Raw genomic sequence first — 15531 nt, forward strand, 5'->3', positions numbered from 1 at the left:
TTTCTTGCCTTGTGGCTGAATTTAAAAATTTAATTTTCATATTTTCTATGACTTCATCAAACTCGTTTGCTTTTTCTGTTTTAGCGTCTAATTTAAAAAGATTTCTTCGTACACCTTCGACGATTTCAGCGCACTTTTTTTCAGGATAGTGAACATTTTTAACCTTACCTAAATCTATAGGCGAAACACGAATAGCTGCTATTCCTCGATGATTTAATTGTGCTTAGCGTTGACTCTGATGGTATCGTGACCAAACTTTCATAGCTTTGCGAATCAGGTACATCAGGTATGGTCTGAACAGTTGGCATCCTTGAGCCGCCGGCTACGCTTTGTTCCTCGTTTTGGGTGAGGTGAGCTCTTGAATCAATATGTAGACGGCAAGACGAACAAACACGAAAATCCTTGGTGTTCAGTGTGGATACCTTGGAAAATCCAATTGATTTTAGTTTTTGGATGATACCATCCGTGAGATATCGCAGCTCTTTCGAACACTGAATGTCTTTGAATGGGCGAATACATCTTATTTTACTCATTTTGTAATCTGTAACATAGAAAATATTTTCCAATTGTTAGTTTTGTACGAAAATATCACAAAACATATAATTAAAATGTGTATTTAAAACTTACCTTTGCACCAAAACGTGTTACACTTTCCTTTACAATTATTATGTTATCAAACAACACTGGATCTCGTTCAAAAACACAGGATTATGAGCTGAAATTACTATAATCACTATGCTACTAGCAACCTTTCTGCATTTACTGTTTGGTTTTCCCTAGTAGATACTGGATGAATTCAGAACCGAGTCAGACATTATTATACAGCTCACGGGTAGAAATCATAGAATGCTGGGTAAAGACTGTTGGAAGATAGGTAGAGTTGAACGCTCAGGTATCGTCGAACCTTCAGGTACGAGTTTGGAGAGTTGGAGCGAGGTAGATTTGCTGGCGTAGGTATATTGTTATTGAAGAAGATTGTAAATTGTATATACCTGGAATGAATAAAGAGTGCGGCGGTTGTTGATTGAGGTATCAGTCGGCAGCCCTCTAGTTTGATGGAAGGTGACTACTGCGTTCTTTTTTATTTATTATTAAGGAACGGTCAACGACGGAGCTAGCCTCGTTATGGCCAGCGTGGCCATGGTGGACTAGTTCCAACAAAGACCATGTTTACAATCACCAACTGTACGTAGTACAGCTAACTGGTATCTGATTACCTGTATCTAATACTTGTTAGCACGTTTTCAGCACAACGCACCAAAAATCATTTGAAGAAATCATTGTTCCTGATAGTGGGATTTTGTAACTTGTTTTTCAAAATACTTTTAAGGCAGAGAATTTCACTCGAATCTTTAAGCTGTCAGTGTCATTTTAACTCAAAATTTTCCAATCTTTCCGAAAAAAATACTTTTGAAACTGGAAAAACACGGAGTACATCCGAAAAGGGCCAAAACTTATTAAGTTATCAAAAAAAAAAACAATATTAAATCAGTAATATCTTCTAAACGGTGCATCTTAGAAAAATGTTACCCAAGTACTTTTTTTTGCAAATTTGATGTACTTTCATAAAATTAGGGTGACAAACTTTTTTTTTACTTTTCTTAATAGCTTTTTTGAAAATTGTATTTTTTTAAAAAACATTTTTTTTCATTGTAACCTATTTTTCTCCAGAACAACCTACTGTGCACTAGATAGCATTTTCAGTCAGCTATAACATAAGGATAATAAAAAAATTATTGACATGTCACTTTAAAGGGAAAATTTATATTTTAGTTCAAAACACAAATACCAAACTTTTTTTTTACCGTGCATATTTTCTCCATATAACACTAACAATTGTCTAAAACTTCTTCCAAGACACCAAACCAATCGGACAAACCGTTTCCGAGATACAATTTTTTGAAGATATCATGTGCATTTTTCATAGGCCCTTCTCATAAGTAAGGCTACATTCAAAATGGCGAACCAAGTATGCAAAACGGCGTTTTTCTTCCCCAAAAACTTGTTTGCAAGGTTTCATGCAAATCAAAAAATACAAAAAATAAAAACTGGAAAAATTTCCCACTTGTTCGTGGAACCGCTCATCCATGACAGATACGACAGATACAGTGGGTGAGGTGATCACATTTCAAAGAAAACGCGAAGCGTAAAGTATTCAATAGAACAGTTTTTATTTTGAATCACATAATAGCTTGCTACATTTGAAATATCAAGTAATACTTTTATTTTCACGTTTTTGAATTATTTAAACTGCAACAAACAACTGAAACTACCCTAACATGAGTACAGAGAATTGTTTAGATGCTCTTCATAGTTTTGACATTTTTTTTTCGCAGAACAAAAATAATTAAACAATTTTCAAAACAATTAAGGAACTAACTCACGAACGGGGTAAGCTTGCTCTAAAATTCTTTGCTCGAACCTAATAATATTTGACTAGATACTATTTAGGTATAGTTTTTTTTTTTAATTTTCTTTCTTAAAAACAAACTGTGCAACCTTTCTAGGAAAAGTATGGCATGTTGCGCGTGTAGCACGGATGGTGCCTTCGCGTGACATCCCGCTCGCTCATGGTCGGTACCTTGGGTTTGTGCTCCGGTGCGATTGCGTTGCCCATCACGGACAAATTGTCAAGCTGACCGGCTCCGTGCGGACTCTCCAGCGACATCCGACGGTTACCGTGGGTGTATGCATTACTTCTGGGCGGGAGAGAAGAAATGGTTAGATGTTAGTTGGTATAATTTTCCGGTTATAAGCTAGCACTAAACATTCAAGGTGTATTCGTTAAAGCCAAAGAGTTGCAATGTCAAATCGCTGCAAGGGCGCGTATTTGATTGAAGGGAATTTTGAATAGTATGATCACACTGGTATTAATCAGTTTCAGGAGGAAAACATCAAAAGCAACCATTTACCCATAGTCTATGGATGAGGGATCATGATAGCGCGGCTGGTGCGAGTTGTATGAGGAGAACTTGCCACCACCGCCATTTTGCAATGAGGGATGGAGTGATTGTATGGACATAGCACGTGGCCTGCCGCCGCGATTTCCGCCACCAGCTGCCGTCGTATTTGTTGTTGTTGTTGGTGGACCAGCGACCGTGGATGATGATTGCTGTTGATGGTGATAGGGGGAAGACGGACTATATAGATGAGAAGGCGCCTGTTCGTGCGCTTGCTGATGCTGGTGGGAGCGCATGTGGTACTGGTTGGCGACAGTTTTCGTTGTAGCGGAAGCCACGACACTACATTCCATCGTCTGCTAGAGAAAAGGCATGGTGAATGGGATGCGAATGGCATTATTTCTATTAGGATTTGAATGTTCATTTATGGGAACCGTAGGACACAAACACGCAGCACATTGAGATGGTGTGAAAATGATGTTGCAGAACACTGCATTCATGGTTTTTCGCTATCTATGTATTCAAGCTGACAAAAGCAGAATCGACTACGATTCGTCATGGAAATCTTTATTATGAATTGCTTTGCTTATGTAGTGGAAAATGGCACTAGAACGTTTCTATGGGAGTGCGATTTATTGTTGGATGGTGTCTAAGTATTGCTACTGGTAATCTACCAAGCGTCTCCATTGGTTTGGGCCTGTTTATGAAGACACCTAATGAAGCATGATTGAAATTTGCGTTCAATGATGCGCATTAACGTAAATTGGCTTATTGGAGATTATAATCTGACAACTTTTAGGACCTTCGGAAAATTCCATGAAACACTTGTAGCAGCTCCACATTTCAGCATCAATTCATGAACATGCCCCGACAAAACTTTTGAGCCCTTACAGCTTCGTGGCATCAGCCGGCGCCGGTGGTGTAGTGGTAAGCGTGACTGCTTTCTAACACCCCGATGGGTCTGGGTTCAATCCTTGCCGAGGTCGGTGGGATTTTTCTGAGGCATAAAAATCTCTGGTCACGTCTTCCTTCGGAAGGGAAGTAAAGCCGTTGGTCCCGGCCCATGTGTGTTGAATGGGTGCGATATCCTACGCAGGTGTTGAAACTGCCTTCCTGCACATTCGATTGCCGTCAATGGATGGCAATCGATATCTGTCGGTGATTGGCACTAGATTGCGGAACAAAGGCCGACGTTAAATAAAGGAAAGAAGAAGAAGCTTCCTGGCATCCCATAACATCATGTGAGATATATTGCTGTAATAACAAAATATATCACGTTCTTCAAAATTATCTTGGAGTTTACACGTATACGTCCGAACGATCAGCATAATTCCGAAAAAGGAGGGGCTTCAATTTTTAATCAAAAAGTATAAAAAGAGTCCCGATTTGCTCAGTGCTAGGTACTTAAATTTGTTATCCCTAAAAGGGAGATATTTCAACAACGTAAGTAATATGACAGCTCATAGTTTGGCGAATATCGTATGACGAATGTAACACACCACAGGCGATTTTTTTCATAAACTTATTTATAACTAAACCTAATGTTATTTATTATCGAAATGGCACAAAATATTAGAGTGGGTTGGAAATGCTAACATGAAGCATTTAGTGTTATAATTTATTAGCTAGATAATGATCTTTAAAAGAGGGTAGGTGGATAGTTCCGTTAGAGTACGACAGTATGAAAATTGAATAGAAGTTGAAAATGAGCGAAGGGCCATTAATGCGACAGTTTTTGAAGTCAGACGCACATATTTTGCCAAACCCGTACGATGTACGCGGAGACTTGAAGTATGTCTTCAAGTCTACAGGCAAAAGACGTGCGTCCTCCTTCTGCTCATAACTGTCTGCGGCTGTGGAATAGTTCTAGCGACGTTTCATCACTACCTAAAGCCCCACGTTTGCGAGAGCATTTCCAGTCGATGGTGTGTTATAATGCAATTCTTCTTTACCCAATTATTGTGTTGCTCCTCTCGTCATGACCAACGTGGTCATCTCAGAGAGATAGCAGTAGGGTGGTTGTTGCGTGTTGTACCATCATCAGCAGTGTTGACGGCTACTCCCGCCTCGAGTTGTTACATTCAAAGTGTTTTTATGTTACTTCATAGGCGAAGTTAGCGTTTTCAGAGTTGGTTGGAAATGCTAACATGAAGCTTTTAGGTAGTGATGAAACGTCGCTAGAATTATTCAACAGCCGCAGTCAGTTATGAGCAGAAGGAGGACGCACGTCTTTTGCCTGTAGACTTGAAGACATACTTCAAGTCTCCGCGTACATCGTACGGGTTTGGCAAAATATGTGCGTCTGACTTCAAAAACTGTCGCATTAATGGCCCTTCGCTCATTTTCAACTTCTATTCAATTTTCATACTGTCGTACTCTAACGGAACTATCCACCTACCCTCTTTTAAAGATCATTCTCTAGCTAATAAATTATCACACTAAAAGCTTCATGTTAGCATTTCCAATCAACTCTGAAAATGCTAACTTCGCGTATGAAGTAACATAAAAACACTTTGAATACAAAATATTAGTTGAAAGTATCGTTTAGATCTATTCACTTAAAGTAATAGTGTTTTGTTTTAAAATAAAAATACAAACAAAGTTCAAAAATCTACCCAGCCGATTTTCTCAACTGAGACCAAATGTTACTTGCGACCAGTGGCGTCGCGTAACCTCACTGTTTACCTGTTCAACAACTTGGAAAATGTTATTTAGAGTCATTTTCAGATTCAAATCAGTTTCCAAAGGCAAAGGGTCTTCTAGTTTCACTGATTTGTATCAATTGAAATTGTTCTATTTGTATGCGTTTTGAGAGTTGTTGAACAGGTAGATTGAGGTTAGGGCTACGCCACTGCTTACGACCGATTGAAAAATCACTCCAGTTATGTTCCACATGATGTGATGAAACCCGGTCTCTGTTCAGCAATCGAGTGCCAATCACCCGACGAGCATCGATTGCCAATTGACGATTAATCGCCTACGGCAATAGAGTGCTAAGGAGGCAACTTTCACACCTAGAACGCCTTCCGAAGGAAAACGTGACCAAAGATTGTTTTTTTTTTGTTGGGGGGACTTGAACCACTGCGTCCATTATTAGAACTTTTGTGGTACAAAACCAAAGATATTTTCACCTCAGAAAAATCCCAACGACCTCGGCTGGGATTGAACCCAGACACACTGAGGTTAGAAAGCAGTCACGTTTACTACTCAACCACCGGCGCAATGTGCAACTATATATCTTACAAGATATAATGGAGCTCTACAAAGCCCTACGGGTTCAACAATCTAACAATACCTCGTTGAGTCTGTAGAACATCAAGATATGTCCTGGCGGATGATTAAGATAATCAAGGATATCTTGCAACACAACCTTCCCAAGCAGCACACTACCATCGAAATAAGTTGCTGCAACTTGATTGTGACTGGAATGGGTTGCCCACAAGTAACCACAATTGTTCAGTGACAAGTGTGCTGCTAGGGTTATGTCTCACATGATGTTATGAGGTATTACGAAGCTCTACGGATTTGTATGCTAAATCAGAACATCATACAAAACTTTGTTGAGCCTGCCCAACAAACAATTTGTGCTGATTAAAAGCTGAATAAGCCATCTTTTAGTTGAAGAAGCATATTTTTGACTGAATAAGGTATTATTCTACTTCCATTGTTTGTTGGGTGTATATCTTCAAGATCTAAACTTCAAGATAATTTGGAGACCCCGAACTACTTTGCCAACATCTATGTATTCCACATGTTATTATGCGACTCCACGCAGCTTTAGGGGGTAATTTTTTTAGTCTGAACATCGTAGAATACCTTAATGAGACTGTAGCTCATCAAGATCTGAACGGTTTCCATATATGCGGTCCGTATTAAGCGAATATCTGGAGGGATAGCTGTATGGCAACATTTGTATTCTTGCTTACCTTGTATCAAATTAAATTCGGTAGAAATTACTAAAAAAAAATTAGAACAGGGTCAATTAGAGGACCACTAGGGCCAAAAGCTGGCACACTGACCCTACCTTTTCTATTCAATTTCATTTTTTTCTGTTTGATATTTTTGAAAATCATTTTGTGATGGGTGTCATGAAAATCACCTGTGATGAAACTCATTTGGGATATCCTGGAACAATTATCATGAAACAGCATGCTTATGCTCTCGATGCTATGGAGCAGTGTTTCTCAATCTATGGGTCGCGACCCACCGGTGCGTCGCGAGCTGCCCATAAGTGGGTCGTTTTTTCAAGTAAAATTTGACTTCGCTTCTCCAAATCCAAATTCAATTGCGCTTTTCCAATCAAAATTTGACTTCGCTCCTCAAAATTCAAAACCATTTGCGCTTTTCCAAGTAAAATTTGAGTTCGCTTCTCGTAATCCAAATTCGTTTGCAATTTTCCTAGTAAAATTTGACTTTGCTTCTCAAAATCCAAATCCATTTGCGGTTTTCCAAGTAAAATTTGACTTGGGTTCCCGTAATCCAAATCCATTTTCGCTTTTCGAAGTAAAATTTGACTTCGCTTCTCGAAATCCACTTCGCTTCTCGAAATCCAAATCCATTTGCTTTTTTCCATGTAAAATTTGACTTCGTTTCTCGTAATCCACATTCGTTTGCGCTTTTCCATGTAAAATTTGACTCCAAATCCATTTGTGCTTTACGAAGTAAAATTTGACTTCACTTCTCGAAATCTACTTCGCTTCTCGAAGTCCAAATTCAATTGCGCTTTTCCAAGAAAAATTTGACTTCGCTTCTCAAAATCCAAATCCATTTGCGCTTTTCCAAGTAAAATTTGACTTGGCTTCCCGTAATCCAAATCCGTTTACGCTTTTCGAAGTAAAATTTGTAGTAAATTTTACTTTGCTTCTCAAAATTCATATCCATTTGCGCTTTTCCAAGTAAAATTTGGCTTGGCTTCCCGTAATCCAAATCCGTTTGCGCTTTTCGAAGTAAAATTTGACTTCGCTTCTCGAAATCCAAATCCATTTTCGCTTTTCGAAGTAAAATTGGTAGTAAATTTTACTTCGCTTCTCGAAGTCCAAATTCAATTGCGCTTTTCCAAGTAAAATTTGACTTCACTTCTCAAAATTCAAATCAATTTTCGCTTTTCGAAGTAAAATTTGACTTCGATTCCTGTTATCCAAATCCATTTTTGCTTTCCAAGTAAAATTTGACTTCACTTCTCAAAATTCAAATCAATTTGCGCTTTTCCAAGTAAAATTTGACTTGGATTCCCGTAATCCAAATCCATTTTCGCTTTTCGAAGTAAAATTTGTAGTAAATTTTACTTCGCTTTTCGAAGTCTAAATTCAATTGCGCTTTTCGAAGTAAAATTTGACTTTGCTTCTCAAAATCCAAATCCATTTGCGCTTTTCCAAGTAAAATTTGACTTGGCTTCCCGTAATCCAAATCCATTTGCGCTTTTCGAAGTAAAATTTGACTTTACTTCTCAAAATCCAAATTCATTTTCGCTTTTCCAAGTAAAATTTGACTTCGCTTCTCGAAATCCAAATCCATTTGCGCTTTTCCAAGTAAAATTTGACTTGGATTCCCGTAATCCAAATCCATTTTCGCTTTTCGAAGTAAAATTTGTAGTAAATTTTACTTCGCTTTTCGAAGTAAAATTTGTAGTAAATTTTACTTCGCTTTTCGAAGTCCAAATTCAATTGCGCATTTCCATGTAAAATTTGACTTTGCTTCTCAAAATCCAAATCCATTTGCGCTTTTCCAAGTAAAATTTGACTTGGCTTCCCGTAATCCAAATCCATTTGCGCTTTTCGAAGTAAAATTTGACTTTACTTCTCAAAATCCAAATTCATTTTCGCTTTTCCAAGTAAAATTTGACTTGGCTTCTCGAAATCCAAATCCATTTGCGTTTTTTCAAGTAAAATTTGACTTCGCTTCTCGTAATCCACATTCGTTTGCACTTTTCCAAGTAAAATTTCACTTGGATTCCCGTAATCCAAATCCATTTTCGCTTTTCGAAGTAAAATTTGTAGTAAATTTTACTTCGCTTCTCGAAATCCAAATCCATTTGCGTTTTCCAAGTAAAATTTGACTTCGCTTCTCGTAATCTACATTCGTTTGCGTTTTTCCAAGTAAAATTTGACTTGGATTCCCGTAATCTAACTCCATCTGTGCTTTACGAAGTAAAATTTGACTTCACTTCTCGAAATCTACTTCGCTTCTCGAAGTCCAAATTCAATTGCGCTTTTCCAAGTAAAATTTGACTTTACTTCTCAATATCCAAATCCATTTGCGCTTTTCCAAGTAAAATTTGACTTGGCTTCACGTAATCCAAATCCGTTTGCGCTTTTCGAAGTAAAATTTGACTGCTTCTCAAAATCTACTTCGCTTCTCGAAATCCAAATTCAATTGCGCTTTTCCAAGTAAAATTTGACTTCGCTTATCGAAATCCAAATCCATTTGCGTTTTTCCAAGTAAAATTTGACTTCGCCTCCCGTAATCCAAATCCATTTTCACTTTTCGAAGTAAAATTTGTAGTAAATTTTACTTCGCTTTTCGAAGTCCAAATTCAATTGCGCTTTTCCAAGTAAAATTTGACTTGGCTTCCCGTAATCCAAATCCGTTTGCGCTTTTCGAAGTCAAATTTGACTTTGCTTCTCAAAATCTACTTCGCTTCTCGAAGTCCAAATTCAATTGCGCTTTTCCAAGTAAAATTTGACTTCGCTTCTTGAAATCCACATTCGTTTGCGCTTTTCCAAGTAAAATTTGACTTTGCTTCTCGAAATCCAAATCCATTTACGCTTTTCCAAGTAAAATTTGACTTTACTTCTCAAAATCCAAATCCATTTGCTCTTTTCCAAGTAAAATTTGACTTGGATTCCCGTAATCCAAATCTATTTTCGCTTTTCGAAGTAAAATTTGACTTTGCTTCTCGAAATCTACTTCGCTTCTCGAAATCCAAATTCATTTGCGCTTTTCCAAGTAAAATTTGAATTCGCTTCTCGAAATCCACTTCGCTTCTCGAAATCCACTTCGCTTCTCTAAATCCACTTCGCTTCTCGAAATCCACTTCGCTTCTCGAAATCCACTTCGCTTCTCGAAATCCACTTCGCTTCTCGAAATCCACTTCGCTTCTCGAAATCAAAATCCATTTGCGTTTTCCAAGTAAAATTTGACTTCGTTTCAAGTAATCCACACTCGTTTGCGCTTTTCCAAGTAAAATTTGACTTGGATTTCCGTAATCCAAATCCATTTGTGCTTTTAGAAAGTAAAATTTGACTTCGCTTCTCAAAATCTACTTCGCTTCTTGAAGTCCAAATTCAATTGCGCTTTTCCAAGTAAAATTTGACTTGGATTCCCGTAATCCAAATCCATTTGTGCTTTTCGAAGTAAAATTTGACTTCGCTTCTCAAAATCCAAATCCATTTGTGCTTTTCGAAGTAAAATTTGACTTCGCTTCTCGAAGTCCAAATTTAATTGCGCTTTTCATAGTAAAATTTGACTTGGATTCCCGTAATCCAAATCCATTTGCGCTTTTCCAAGTAAAATTTGACTTTGCTTCTCAAAATCTACTTCGCTCCTCGAAGTCCAAATTCAATTGCGCTTTTTGAAGTAAAATTTGACTTCGCTTCTCGAAATCCAAATCCATTTGCGCTTTTCCAAGTAAAATTTGACTTTACTTCTCAAAATCTAAATCCATTTGCTCTTTTCCAAGTAAAATTTGACTTGGCTTCTCGGAATCCAAATTCGTTTGTGCTTTTCCTGATGAAAATATTAAAAATTGTTTTTTTTTGGTCTGATGCTAAGTAGCCGTCGACTACGCGCGACTACTCACAGCCACATAAGGTTAATAAGGCTTTCTAAGGCGGTTCAATGCAATTTTTAACTTTTTCAAGACATTGTTGGCATTTTTAGAGTTATTTTGGTGGATCGATTTCTTTTTGGCATTAATAAACTTTTAAAGTTTTAGGACTAATTTATTGATTCTTGGTCATTTTTGGCGTTTTTAGAGTAATTTTGGCGATTCTAGAACCTTCGATTTTCATGAGTTACAGACTTAAATGTAACTGTAATTTTAATTATTACAATACTGGAGGGTCGCGAGATAGTTTAATTTCTCAAGGTGTGTTTGAATGGCATTTCAATGCGTTAGGCCGAATTTAGAATCCGTAGGCCAAGTTTGGCAAGTTAGATTTTTAACAATATTTCAACAATTTGCGTCTCTTTATCAAATCTTACGGTACGTGAGAGAGCCAGCCAGTGTACCTTAGCACAGCTGAACTGGTGTTGGAAGTAATACTGAAAACAATTGGTGAGTTGTACTATTGTTAATAGAGTGTTATTTGTTTTGTTTTGATTGCTCATTTCCATCGATCTAATTGAAGAATCAAAGTGAGTGACACAGATGGCGAGTGGGTGAAAATGGTAATGACGTTTTGATATCTGTCAAATTGCATGACATTTTTTTTAGTAAATCATTATTTTTGTAATTGCGGATCTTAAAACTAGGTGTCGCATGACCAGTCTTGGCTTTGCTTTGATTCGCCATTAGAAATAACTACCATAAATCTGGTCGATGTTATTGAACCCTTGGGGAATTGTTTTGCAGAATATGCAGAGAGGTTTGAAGAATGTTTCAAATTTATTCAAATTGATGATATCAGAAAGAGATCTACGTTTTGTATTCTGAGGTCAAAGAATTATCATAAACTGAGATTATTCAAAAACTCAAATCACGCTATGAAACTTGATTCTGATTGAAGAGCTTTTTGAGTGTGTTTATTTATTTCCCCTTAATTTAGTTATAATTGGGTTGTTCAGGGGTATTGAGGTAAACACATATTCGTTATCTGCATTAAAATTGGATCCGATATCCAAAATTTCATCAATTTTGGTACACTGGAACTATTTTAAATAAGTACGATTACATTAGCAAAAATCACCATATTAGCGCCCCTTGTTGGGACTTTGTATGGGAGCGAGCTGCCAACGAATAGATTTAGTGTCAACGATTGATTTAAAAATCGAGATGAATATCTACGGGATCGAAGCTCTATCAGATGATGTATAAAAATCGGTATATTTTCCGAAGTTAAACAACCCAATTGTTTATCTTTTTACGGATACGCGTATTTCGTCTACTAACTACTTGCAGACTTCATCAGTGCCAAGTACTCAACACCAGGAGACAGTGGCTGTACCCCCTCCCCTGTAACTGTCTGCGTAGTTTATGGACATTCCCTTAAAGGTATTCAATGCGCTTCTTAATACAGGAAGATGCATCGAAAATCCTTAAGTGATCCGCCCCTCGTCATGATCATCATCAGAGAAGCAAACCGAATTTTGTCACTTGTCTCGTAACAATATGTGTTTCCCTAGTTTTAAGTAAGCCAGGACTGGTGGAAGATCTGCTACCGTAACGCATCACGAAGAGGTGATCTACCCGCGTTACGGGGCATCCGCCGGGTTTTATATGAACTGTGTCTCTGGGAATCATGTGAAGTGTATAGGTATTTTCATACTACGTCCTCTAAGCATTCAGCAACATTCAACCGTGTGCCACATATTACATCGCATAAGCAATAAAGACAAACCATGCTCGATTGCAATCTACATCACAGTCCACACGTGTACATCAAACGTTACCAATCTGTAGATTGCCAAATTACCTATCACTGTTACTGACGGTTGACTTTTTGTCTAAGATTTTGATACAACACTCTCACAGGACGGATATAGATTGTTTTGTACAACACTACGATTGCTATTGGAACCAAAAATCTACATTTAATTTGGATTAGATTTTTTTTTGCCGGATTTTATACACGCTCAATCTCTTTTTATTTTGCTTTCTCGAAAGAAGGTTAATTTGAGCTGCGTGTTCGACTATCAACCCTATCTAATACCTTGATCGCTTTCTTAGCATTCTGTCTTGCCGTAACGTTGTTCGATGTGCCAACATTTGGAAGACGATAATCTTTGCCGCCTGCTAGAATTATGACCGAAAAAGATGTAAGCATTTGTAAGTCAAAATTTGACAATAAGTGTTTAGTTGCAGAGTTTCCATTACCGGTTCCATCCGATCGAGACAGGGTTCGCTTGGGATTCAACGCTGCCGGAGGGGGCAGAGCAGCGCGTGCCATTCCTCGGCTGCCACCGCCGTAGCTATCGTCATCTAGTACGGCGTAGTTCGGGTTGCCACCGCCGCGACCCGGGATGTGATGAGCATCTTCGATGTACTGCTGCTTCCGATTACCGGCCAGGGCACTGGACTGATAGCTACTGTCGACACCGTTGGCCATGGCCGGATGGCTGGTGCGTTTGCTTCCTCCGCTACCTCCAGCTACAGCATGCCCACCGCTGGCGGAGGCGTTCGGTTGTTTAGGAAAACTGAGCTTCATTTCGACGTCCGGTGCCATATCTGGGTTGTAGTTGCCGGCCACCGTTACCGTCCAGCCTGGAACGATAGTGGAATAATAATAAACGGTTATAAAGTGGTTGGTTAATGTGGGAGATGGTATGTTTGTATTATCATTATTTTTTAAACTAACATCATCTTAAATTTTCCTAAGAATTATGAAGACGCATGGTTCTTTTTACGTTAACCTTTAGCGACGATGCATAAATGACGTAGGATTTTTGGGGGGATCTGCAGAAGTTTTCCCAAGCCATGTGTCAGGTTTATTTAAATACGATTGGAAACTAACGATTTTAAATTGGCTCACTACTTGACTATTGGTCCCAAGCAAATCGATTAACGTACCCCATTCTAGGCAAAATTTTAGCACTACACTATGTTTGTTTTGATTCGCCATGAAAGTTTGACAGATTAAATGAGGGGTTCGTGGATTTTCATATGTTTCGAGGGGTGCATCGATTAGGTTGGGACCGAAGATAGTACCAGAGCTGAGCCAAAAAGTTGAGCACGTTTCTTCGGGACCTTCTGGTCTTAGAGTTACCTCTATGATACTAAGGCGTAGGGGGTCAAAAATTGGTCAAAAATAAGCTACCATGGTTGCATGGTCGTTAAAGACTGATTTACAACCTTAGTTTATTTGAAATATATTTAAAGGTATCTTGAAATAAACCATAATTCAAAGTTTTAAAAATTATACTAGGAATGTTATTTAGGAATATGGTCCTCATTTGGGCCTCTCGGTCAAACACAGTATTGAAGCAATTCACCTATGGAGTAGTTCCAGGCCAAATAGCATAAAGGTAATAAACTTCAGACTCCCCCTTCTCCTATTTGCGTGAAACTTTTATAATAGTTCGTTGTTAATGAGCAATAATTCACATAAATTGGTCATTTTGAATCTTGCATAAATTTTCATACTATTCTGTTCTATATTTTATAATAAATCATAAATCAGGAGTAAAGCAAGGTTGCAAATACTCATTTCAGCTGAAACAATGTTGTTTTTTATTATGAAATAATTAGATGCTATGATCATATTTTGAATTGGTAAGATGCAAGAAGAGGTTGCAAAGAATGTGTTTGACATATTAAACCTGTTTATTTCACTTCATGAGAGTCACAATCAGCGATTTTTCATAAACTCACTCACTCACTCACTCATTCACTCAGCGATCAGCAAATCGCTGATTGTGACTCATAGAAAGCAAAATTGGTAGGTTTTATGTTTCAAACGCATACTTTGTAACCTCTTCTTGTAAGTTACAAGTAAAATATGTCATGGTTTTATTATTCCGAAATACAGCTGAAATGAGTATTTGCAACCTTGGAGTAAAGATCTTGTCGTTCATAAATCAGGAGAGTAGCTCTTATCGTATCAGTTGAGAAACACATTTGCGCTCATCTATGAACATTTTAGACATTATACTTGTTCTGGACCAGGGCCCCACAAAGTCACTTTCAATCGATAATCGTCAAGCGACGATGAAGCTGTCAACCATCAGTTTCTACTGAAAGTCATTCAGTCTTCTCTTCGAGCAGATTCCCTTCAAAATCAACAGAACCACTTTCGATGAGTTTTCATGCTGTTTGTTTTGGCTTGACTCGTGTTCATTTCTTCTTTCATTGTCAAATGAACTTACTTTTGCATTGAAGCGAAACTGTTCGATCCAAATTCGTGCAGTTTTTGTGACTTTTGTTGCATGTTCACTCGGTTCATTTAAGCGTATGCGCATAGATCTGTACACGTGGATGTCAAATTTATCACTGTCGGGTGGTTTGTTTACTCATCAATATGGGTATTTTTTTATTCGGGGTGACGTCTAAAGATCGAAAATTGATATGCGACGCCATTTTGAAATCCAAGATGTTGGCTTCCAGTTTAAGAAAAATGAGGAAATGCTGTCAAATACTTATCAATAAAGGTATTTTTGGAATCGGGATGATGTCTAGAGGATGAAAATCGATATCCGACGCCATTTTGAAATCCAAGACGGCGGCTTCCGATTTGCGGAAAAGTGTCAAATATCCTAAAATATGGTTATTTTCAGAATAGGGATGAGACGTAAGTGCCGAAAATTGATTTCACGCCGTCTTTAAATCCAAGATGGCGGCTTTGGTTCAGAAAAACTGTCAGATACCGTACAATGTGGGTTTTTTGGAATCGAGCTGATATCTAGAAGAAAGAAATCGATGTCCGACGCCATCCTGAAACACAAGATGGAGGCAACCGATGTCAGAAGAAGTGTCAAA

General features: G+C 38.0%; 1 protein-coding gene across 9 annotated transcripts in view; it reads right to left on the reverse strand.

The window, feature by feature from the left end:
- Positions 1 to 2147: 2147 nt before the first annotated feature.
- LOC135717437 (uncharacterized) overlaps positions 2148 to 15531 on the reverse strand; it is a 340543-nt gene continuing 327159 nt past the window's right edge. For 4 of the 9 annotated variants that reach the window (XM_065239563.1, XM_065239555.1, XM_065239528.1 and 1 more), the window contains 4 exons: positions 12934 to 13320; positions 12770 to 12852; positions 2913 to 3259; positions 2148 to 2699 (listed from right to left, as the gene is read on the reverse strand). In XM_065239563.1, coding sequence (XP_065095635.1) covers positions 2504 to 2699; positions 2913 to 3259; positions 12770 to 12852; positions 12934 to 13320 — 1013 coding nt within the window. In that variant the 3' untranslated portion in view covers positions 2148 to 2503. The remainder of the gene's footprint in view (positions 2700 to 2912; positions 3260 to 12769; positions 12853 to 12933; positions 13321 to 15531) is intronic. The other 5 variants (XM_065239549.1, XM_065239544.1, XM_065239533.1 and 2 more) reach the window with 5 other exon arrangements.

The sequence above is a fragment of the Ochlerotatus camptorhynchus genome, unplaced genomic scaffold, assembly GCF_037179485.1.
Source record: "Ochlerotatus camptorhynchus isolate MF236.1 unplaced genomic scaffold, CSIRO-AGI_Acam_v1.1 ptg000006l, whole genome shotgun sequence".
Classification (NCBI taxonomy): Eukaryota; Metazoa; Arthropoda; class Insecta; order Diptera; family Culicidae; genus Ochlerotatus; species Ochlerotatus camptorhynchus.